General features: G+C 54.0%; 1 protein-coding gene across 1 annotated transcript in view; it reads right to left on the bottom strand.

The window, feature by feature from the left end:
* The window catches only part of WDR4 (WDR4 tRNA N7-guanosine methyltransferase non-catalytic subunit), a gene marked incomplete at its 3' end in the record, with an annotated part of 56,166 nt that extends 47,874 nt beyond the window's left edge, over positions 1-8,292 (bottom strand). The window contains 1 exon segment of the mRNA XM_075581642.1: positions 8,147-8,292. Coding sequence (XP_075437757.1) covers positions 8,147-8,247 — 101 coding nt within the window.
* Positions 8,293-9,697: the final 1,405 nt, after the last annotated feature.

Genomic DNA, 9,697 nt, shown 5'->3' on the forward strand with positions numbered 1-9,697 from the left:
ATAGGTATAGGACAGCTATAGGGGGAGGAGTCCCTGTAATAGAGGAGTGATAGGTACAGGACAGTTATAGGGGGATGGGCCCCTGTAATAGAGGAGGGATATGTACAGGACAGTTATAGGGGGAGGGTCCCTGTAAAAGAGGAGTGATAGGTACAGGACAGTTATAGGGGGAGGGGTCCCTGTAATAGAGGAGAGATAGGTACAGGACAGTTATAGGGGGAGGTGTCCCTGTAATAGAGGAGAGATAGGTACAGGACAGTTATAGGGGGAGGGTCCCTGTAATAGAGGAGAGATAGGTACCGGACAGTTATAGGGGGATGGGCCCCTGTAATAGAGGAGGGATAGGTACAGGACAGTTATAGGGGGAGGGTCCCTGTAAAAGAGGAGTGATAGGTACAGGACAGTTATAGGGGGAGGGTCCCTGTAATAGAGGAGAGATAGGTATAGGACAGTTATAGGGGGAGGGGTCCTGTAATAGAGAAGAGATAGGTACAGGACAGTTATAGGGGGAGGGTCCCTGTAATAGAGGAGAGATAGGTACAGGACAGTTAAAGGGGGAGGGTCCCTGTAATAGAGGAGTGATAGGTACAGGACAGTTATAGGGGGGGGGTCCTGTAATAGAGGAGAGATAGGTACAGGACAGTTATAGGGGGAGGGGTCCCTGTAATAGAGGAGAGATAGGTACAGGACAGTTATAGGGGGAGGGTCCCTGTAATAGAGGAGTGATAAGTACAGGACAGTTATAGGGGGAGGGGTCCCTGTAATAGAGAGGGAGGTACAGGACAGTTATAGGGGGGTCCCTGTAATAGAGGGATAGGTACAGGACAGTTATAGGGGGAAGGGTCCCTGTAATAGAGGAGAGATAGGTACAGGACAGTTATAGGGGGAGTGGTCCCTGTAATAGAGGAGAGATAGGTACAGGACAGTTATAGGGGGAGGGGTCCCTGTAATAGAGGAGGGATAGGTACAGGACAGTTATAGGGGGAGGGTCCCTGTAATAGAGGAGAGATAGGTACAGGACAGTTATAGGGGAGGGGTCCCTGTAATAGAGGAGAGATAGGTACAGGACAGTTATAGGGGGAGGGGTCCCTGTAATAGAGGAGAGATAGGTACAGGACAATTATAGGTGGAGGGGTCCCTGTAATAGAGGAGAGATAGGTACAGGACAGTTATAGGGGGAGGGGTCCCTGTAATAGAGGGGAGATAGGTACAGGGCAGTTATAGGGGGAGGGGTCCCTATAATAGAGGAGAGATAGGTACAGGACAGTTATAGCGGGAGGGGTCCCTATAATAGAGGAGAGATAGGTACAGGACAGTTACAGGGGGAGGGGTCCCTGTAATAGAGGAGAGATAGATACAGGACAGTTATAGGGGGAGGGTCCCTGTAATAGAGGAGGGATAGGTACAGGACAGTTATAGGGGGAGGGTCCCTGTAATAGAGGAGAGATAGGTACAGGACAGTTATAGGGGGGGTCCCTGTAATAGAGGAGAGATAGGTAAAGGACAGTTATAGGGGAGGGGTCCCTGTAATAGAGGAGGGATAGGTACAGGACAGTTATAGGGGGAGGGTCCCTGTAATAGAGGAGTGATAGGTACAGGACAGTTATAGGGGGAGGGTCCCTGTAATAGAGGAGAGATAGGTACAGGACAGATATAGGGGGAGGGTCCCTGTAATAGAGGAGAGATAGGTACAGGACAGTTATAGGGGGAGGGGTCCCTGTAATAGAGGAGGGATAGGTACAGGACAGTTATAGGGGGAGGGGTCCCTGTAATAGAGGAGGGATAGGTACAGGACAGTTATAGGGGGAGGGTCCCTGTAATAGAGGAGAGATAGGTACAGGACAGTTATAGGGGGAGGGGTCCCTGTAATAGAGGAGGGATAGGTACAGGACAGTTATAGGGGGAGGGGTCCCTGTAATAGAGGAGAGATAGGTACAGGACAGTTATAGGGGGAGGGGTCCCTGTAATAGAGGAGGGATAGGTACATGACAGTTATAGGGGGAGGGGTCCCTGTAATAGAGGAGAGATAGGTACAGGACAGTTATAGGGGGAGGGGTCCCTGTAATAGAGGAGAGATAAGTACAGGGCAGTTATAGGGGCAGGAGTCCCTGTAATAGAGGAGTGATAGGTACAGGACAGTTATAGGGGGAGGGTCCCTGTAATAGAGGAGAGATAGGTACAGGACAGATATAGGGGGAGGGGTCCCTGTAATAGAGGAGAGATAGGTACAGGAAAGTTATAGGGGGAGGGGTCCCTGTAATAGAGGAGGGATAGGTACAGGACAGTTATAGGGGGAGGGGTCCCTGTAATAGAGAGGTGATAGGTACAGGACAGTTATAGGGGAGGGGTCCCTGTAATAGAGAGGTGATAGGTACAGGACAGTTATAGGGGGAGGGGTCCCTGTAATAGAGGAGAGACAGGTACAGGACAGTTATAGGGGAGGGTCCCTGTAATAGAGGAGAGATAGGTATAGGACAGCTATAGGGGGAGGAGTCCCTGTAATAGAGGAGTGATAGGTACAGGACAGTTATAGGGGGATGGGCCCCTGTAATAGAGGAGGGATATGTACAGGACAGTTATAGGGGGAGGGTCCCTGTAAAAGAGGAGTGATAGGTACAGGACAGTTATAGGGGGAGGGGTCCCTGTAATAGAGGAGAGATAGGTACAGGACAGTTATAGGGGGAGGTGTCCCTGTAATAGAGGAGAGATAGGTACAGGACAGTTATAGGGGGAGGGTCCCTGTAATAGAGGAGAGATAGGTACCGGACAGTTATAGGGGGATGGGCCCCTGTAATAGAGGAGGGATAGGTACAGGACAGTTATAGGGGGAGGGTCCCTGTAAAAGAGGAGTGATAGGTACAGGACAGTTATAGGGGGAGGGTCCCTGTAATAGAGGAGAGATAGGTATAGGACAGTTATAGGGGGAGGGGTCCTGTAATAGAGAAGAGATAGGTACAGGACAGTTATAGGGGGAGGGTCCCTGTAATAGAGGAGAGATAGGTACAGGACAGTTAAAGGGGGAGGGTCCCTGTAATAGAGGAGTGATAGGTACAGGACAGTTATAGGGGGGGGGTCCTGTAATAGAGGAGAGATAGGTACAGGACAGTTATAGGGGGAGGGGTCCCTGTAATAGAGGAGAGATAGGTACAGGACAGTTATAGGGGGAGGGTCCCTGTAATAGAGGAGTGATAAGTACAGGACAGTTATAGGGGGAGGGGTCCCTGTAATAGAGAGGGAGGTACAGGACAGTTATAGGGGGGTCCCTGTAATAGAGGGATAGGTACAGGACAGTTATAGGGGGAAGGGTCCCTGTAATAGAGGAGAGATAGGTACAGGACAGTTATAGGGGGAGTGGTCCCTGTAATAGAGGAGAGATAGGTACAGGACAGTTATAGGGGGAGGGGTCCCTGTAATAGAGAGGGAGGTACAGGACAGTTATAGGGGGAGGGGTCCCTGTAATAGAGGAGAGATAGGTACAGGACAGTTATAGGGGGAGGGGTCCCTGTAATAGAGGAGAGATAGGTACAGGACAGTTATAGGGGGAGGGGTCCCTGTAATAGAGGAGAGATAGGTACAGGACAGTTATAGGGGGAGGGTCCCTGTAATAGAGGAGAGATAGGTACAGAACAGTTATAGGGGGAGGGGTCCCTGTAATAGAGGAGAGATAGGTACAGGACAGTTATAGGGGGAGGGGTCCTGTAATAGAGGAGAGATAGGTACAGGACAGTTATAGGGGGAGGGTCCCTGTAATAGAGGAGAGATAGGTACAGGACAGTTATAGGGGGAGGGGTCCCTGTAATAGAGGAGTGATAGGTACAGGACAGTTATAGGGGGATGGGCCCCTGTAATAGAGGAGGGATAGGTACAGAACAGTTATAGGGGGAGGGTCCCTGTAAAAGAGGAGTGATAGGTACAGGACAGTTATAGGGGGAGGGGTCCCTGTAATAGAGGAGAGATAGGTACAGGACAGTTATAGGGGGAGGTGTCCCTGTAATAGAGGAGAGATAGGTACAGGACAGTTATAGGGGGAGGGTCCCTGTAATAGAGGAGAGATAGGTACCGGACAGTTATAGGGGGATGGGCCCCTGTAATAGAGGAGGGATAGGTACAGGACAGTTATAGGGGGAGGGTCCCTGTAAAAGAGGAGTGATAGGTACAGGACAGTTATAGGGGGAGGGTCCCTGTAATAGAGGAGAGATAGGTATAGGACAGTTATAGGGGGAGGGGTCCTGTAATAGAGAAGAGATAGGTACAGGACAGTTATAGGAGGAGGGTCCCTGTAATAGAGGAGAGATAGGTACAGGACAGTTAAAGGGGGAGGGTCCCTGTAATAGAGGAGTGATAGGTACAGGACAGTTATAGGGGGGGGGGGGTCCTGTAATAGAGGAGAGATAGGTACAGGACAGTTATAGGGGGAGGGGGTCCCTGTAATAGAGGAGAGATAGGTACAGGACAGTTATAGGGGGAGGGTCCCTGTAATAGAGGAGTGATAAGTACAGGACAGTTATAGGGGGAGGGGTCCCTGTAATAGAGAGGGAGGTACAGGACAGTTATAGGGGGGTCCCTGTAATAGAGGAGGGATAGGTACAGGACAGTTATAGGGGGAAGGGTCCCTGTAATAGAGGAGAGATAGGTACAGGACAGTTATAGGGGGAGGGGTCCCTGTAATAGAGGAGAGATAGGTACAGGACAGTTTTAGGGGGAGGGGTCCCTGTAATAGAGAGGGAGGTACAGGACAGTTATAGGAGGAGGGGTCCCTGTAATAGAGGAGAGATAGGTACAGGACAGTTATAGGGGGAGGGGTCCCTGTAATAGAGGAGAGATAGGTACAGGACAGTTATAGGGGGAAGGGTCCCTGTAATAGAGGAGAGATAGGTACAGGACAGTTATAGGGGGAGGGGTCCCTGTAATAGAGGAGAGATAGGTACAGGACAGTTATAGGGGGAGGGGTCCCTGTAATAGAGAGGGAGGTACAGGACAGTTATAGGGGGAGGGGTCCCTGTAATAGAGGAGAGATAGGTACAGGACAGTTATAGGGGGAGGGTCCCTGTAATAGAGGAGGGATAGGTACAGGACAGTTATAGGGGAGGGGTCCCTGTAATAGAGGAGAGATAGGTACAGGACAGTTATAGGGGGAGGGTCCCTGTAATAGAGAGGGAGGTACAGGAAAGTTATAGGGGGAGGGGTCCCTGTAATAGAGAGATAGGTACAGGACAGTTATAGGGGGAGGGGTCCCTGTAATAGAGGAGAGATAGGTACAGGACAGTTATAGGGGGAGGGTCCCTGTAATAGAGGAGAGATAGGTACAGGACAGTTATAGGGGGAGGGGTCCCTGTAATAGAGGAGAGATAGGTACAGGACAGTTATAGGGGGAGGGGTCCCTGTAATAGAGGAGGGATAGGTACAGGACAGTTATAGGGGGAGGGGTCCCTGTAATAGAGAGGGAGGTACAGGAGAGTTATAGGGGGAGGGGTCCCTGTAATAGAGGAGAGATAGGTACAGGACAGTTATAGGGGAGGGTCCCTGTAATAGAGGAGGGATAGGTACAGGACAGTTATAGGGGAGGGGTCCCTGTAATAGAGGAGGGATAGGTACAGGACAGTTATAGGGGAGGGGTCTCTGTAATAGAGGAGAGATAGGTACAGGACAGTTATAGGGGGAGGGGTCCCTGTAATAGAGGGATAGGTACAGGACAGTTATAGGGGGAGGGGTCCCTGTAATAGAGAGGGGGTACAGGACAGTTATAGGGGGAGGGGTCCCTGTAATAGAGAGGGGGGTACAGGACAGTTATAGGGGGAGGGGTCCCTGTAATAGAGGAGAGATAGGTACAGGACAGTTATAGGGGGAGGGTCCCTGTAATAGAGGAGTGATAGGTACAGGACAGTTATAGGGGGAGGGGTCCCTGTAATAGAGGAGAGATAGGTACAGGACAGTTATAGGGGGGGGGGGGGTCCCTGTAAAAGAGGAGAGGATAGGTACAGGACAGTTATAGGGGGAGGGGTCCCTGTAATAGAGGAGAGATAGGTACAGGACAGTTATAGGGGGAGGGGTCCCTGTAATAGAGGAGGGATAGGTACAGGACAGTTATAGGGGAGGGGTCCCTGTAATAGAGGAGAGATAGGTACAGGACAGTTATAGGGGGAGGGGTCCCTGTAATAGAGGAGAGATAGGTACAGGACAGTTATAGGGGGAGGGGTCCCTGTAATAGAGAGATAGGTACAGGACAGTTATAGGGGGAGGGGTTCTTGTAATAGGGGGAGGGGTTCTTGTAATAGGGGGAGGGGTTCTTGTAATAGGGGGAGGGGTTCTTGTAATAGAAGAATTATAGGGGAGGATTCCCTCTCTATCCCCTATCCGCTCCCCCCCCCCTTTAGTGTCTGTGGAGTTAATACTGGAGTTAGAAGTTGAGGTGAAGATTAGAGGAGGATCGGGACTCAGCTCCGCATCTGTGAGAAATCAACTTTCCAGACACTGTGATTCTTTGTACTCTTCCTAACCTCCAATAACCTGGGAAGTCTCTCTCACTGCGCCCTCTCCCCCCTCCCCCCACTGCGTCCTCTCCCCCCTCCCCCCACTGCGTCCTCTCCCCCCGCATCTCACTGCGCCCTCTCCCCCCTCTGCGCCCTCTCCCCCCGCGCCTCACTGGGCCATTATTTATACACCGCCCCCATTTCAGTACCCGGTGCTCCCCCTCCCCCTTCCTCAGTACCCGGTGCTCCCCCCCCTCCCCCAGTACCCAGTGCTCCCCCCCCCCCTCCCAGTACCCGGTGCTCCCCCCCCCCTTCCTCCCTCTCTCAGTACCTGGTGCTCCCCCCCTCCCTCTCAGTACCTGGTGCTCTCCCCTCCCTCTCTCAGTACCCGGTGCTCCCCCACTCCCTCCCTCAGTACCCGGTGCTCCCCCACTCCCTCCCTCAGTAACCGGTGCTCCCCCCCCTCTCAGTACCCGGTGTCCCCCCCTCTCTCAGTACCCGGTGCTCCCCCTCTCTCAGTACCCCGGTACTCCCCCTCTCTCAGTACCCGGTGCTCCCCCCCTTCCTCAGTACCCGGTGCACGCCCCCTCCCCCTTCCTCAGTACCCGGTGCTCCCCCCCTCCCACTCAGTACCCGGTGCTCCCCCCTCCCTCTCTCAGTAGCCGGTGCTTCCCCCCTCCCTCTCAGTACCCGGTGCTCCCCCCTCTCAGTACCCGGTGCTGCTCCCCCCTCCCTCTCTCAGTACCGGTGCTCCCCCTCTCCCTCAGTACCCGGTGATCTCCCCTCCCTCTCTCTCAGTACCCGGTGCTCTCCCCTCCCTCTCCCTCAGTACCCGGTGCTCTCCCCTCCCTCAGTACCCGGTGCTCTCCCCTCCCTCAGTACCCGGTGCTCTCCCCTCCCTCAGTACCCGGTGCTCTCCCCTCCCTCAGTACCCGGTGCTCTCCCCTCCCTCAGTACCCGGTGCTCTCCCCTCCCTCAGTACCCGGTGCTCTCCCCTCCCTCTCCCTCAGTACCCGGTGCTCTCCCCTCCCTCTCCCTCAGTACCCGGTGCTCTCCCCTCCCTCTCCCTCAGTACCCGGTGCTCTCCCCTCCCTCTCCCTCAGTACCCGGTGCTCTCCCCTCCCTCTGTACCCGGTGCTCTCCCCTCCCCCTCCCTCAGTACCCGGTGCTCTCCCCTCCCTCTCCCTCAGTACCCGGTGCTCTCCCCTCCCTCTCCCTCAGTACCCGGTGCTCTCCCCTCCCTCTCCCTCAGTACCCGGTGCTCTCCCCTCCCTCTCCCTCAGTACCCGGTGCTCTCCCCTCCCTCTCCCTCAGTACCCGGTGCTCTCCCCTCCATCTCCCTCAGTACCCGGTGCTCCCCCCCTTCCCTCCGTACCCGGTGCTCCCCCCCTTCCCTCAGTACCCGGTGCTCCTCCCCTTCCCTCAGTACCCGGTGCTCCCCCCCTTCCCTCAGTACCCGGTGCTCTCCCCTCCCTCTCCCTCAGTACCCGGTGCTCCCCCCCTTCCCTCAGTACCCGGTGCTCCCCCCTTTCCCTCAGTACCCGGTGCTCCCCCCCTTCCCTCAGTACCCGGTGCTCCCCCCTTTCCCTCAGTACCCGGTGCTCCCCCCCTTCCCTCAGTACCCGGTGCTCCCCCCCTTCCCTCAGTACCCGGTGCTCCCCCCCTTCCCTCAGTACCCGGTGCGCTCCCCCCGCAGGATGACGCTCCCCCCGGACACGGTCACGTGTTCCCCGCAGAGCCGCAGCATTGTGTGTGAGTCGCGCACTGATTGCGTCATCACTCAGTTCCCGCTGCAGCGACCAATCAGTCTCCTGAGCTGCGTCCCGGTCCCTGATTGGAGGAGACCTTCTCGGGGGCGGAGCTCCAGGTCACGTGACTCTTCCCGTCCCCAGAACTTACAGGGTCACCATGGCGGCGGTGCGGGGCGCGAGGACACTCTGCCGGGAGGTGACGTCACTGGGGGGGAGGGCGTCACGGGGCCGGTAATGATGTCACAGGGTTAGATGGGATGTCACAGGGCCGGTAATGATGTCACAGGGTTAGATGGGATGTCACAGAGCCGGTAATGATGTCACAGGGTTAGATGGGATGTCACAGGGCCGGTAATGACGTCACAGGGTTAGATGGGATGTCACAGAGCCGGTAATGATGTCACCGGGTTAGATGGGATGTCACAGAGCCGGTAATGATGTCACAGGGTTAGATGGCATGTCACAGGGCCTGTAATGATGTCACAGGGTTAGATGGGATGTCACAGAGCCGGTAATGATGTCACAGGGTTAGATGGGATGTCACAAGGCCGGTAATGATGTCACAGGGTTAGATGGGATGTCACAGAGCCGGTAATGATGTCACAGTGTTAGATGGGATGTCACAGAGCCGGTAATGATGTCACAGAGCCGGTAATGATGTCACAGGGTTAGATGGCATGTCACAGAGCCGGTAATGATGTCACAGGGTTAGATGGGATGTCACAGAGCCGGTAATGATGTCACAGGGTTAGATGGGATGTCACAGAGCCTGTAATGATGTCACAGGGTTAGATGGGATGTCACAGAGCCGGTAATGATGTCACAGGGTTAGATGGGATGTCACAGAGCCGGTAATGATGTCACAGGGTTAGATGGGATGTCACAGAGCCTGTAATGATGTCACAGGGTTAGATGGCATGTCACAGAGCCGGTAATGATGTCACAGGGTTAGATGGGATGTCACAGAGCCGGTAATGATGTCACAGGGTTAGATGGGATGTCACAGAGCCGGTAATGATGTCACAGGGTTAGATGGGATGTCACAGAGCCGGTAATGATGTCACAGGGTTAGATGGGATGTCACAGAGCCGGTAATGATGTCACAGGGTTAGATGGGATGTCACAGGACCGGTAATGATGTCACGGGTTTTGATGTAATGTTACAGGGCCGGTAATGATGTCACAGGGTTAGATGGGATGTCACAGAGCCGGTAATGATGTCACAGGGTTAGATGGGATGTCACAGGACCGGTAATGATGTCACGGGTTTTGATGTAATGTTAAAGGGCCGGTATTGATGTCGCGGGTTTAGATATAATGTCACAGAGCCGGTAATGATGTCACAGGGTTAGATGTAATGTCACAGGCCCGTAATGATGTCACTGGGTTAGATAGGATGTCAGAGGATCGGTAATGATGTCACGGGTTTAGATGGGATGTCACAGGGTTAGATAGGATGTCACAGGGCCGGTAATG

This window comes from Ascaphus truei, unplaced genomic scaffold (genome assembly GCF_040206685.1).
Source record: "Ascaphus truei isolate aAscTru1 unplaced genomic scaffold, aAscTru1.hap1 HAP1_SCAFFOLD_1462, whole genome shotgun sequence".
NCBI lineage: Eukaryota > Metazoa > Chordata > Amphibia > Anura > Ascaphidae > Ascaphus > Ascaphus truei.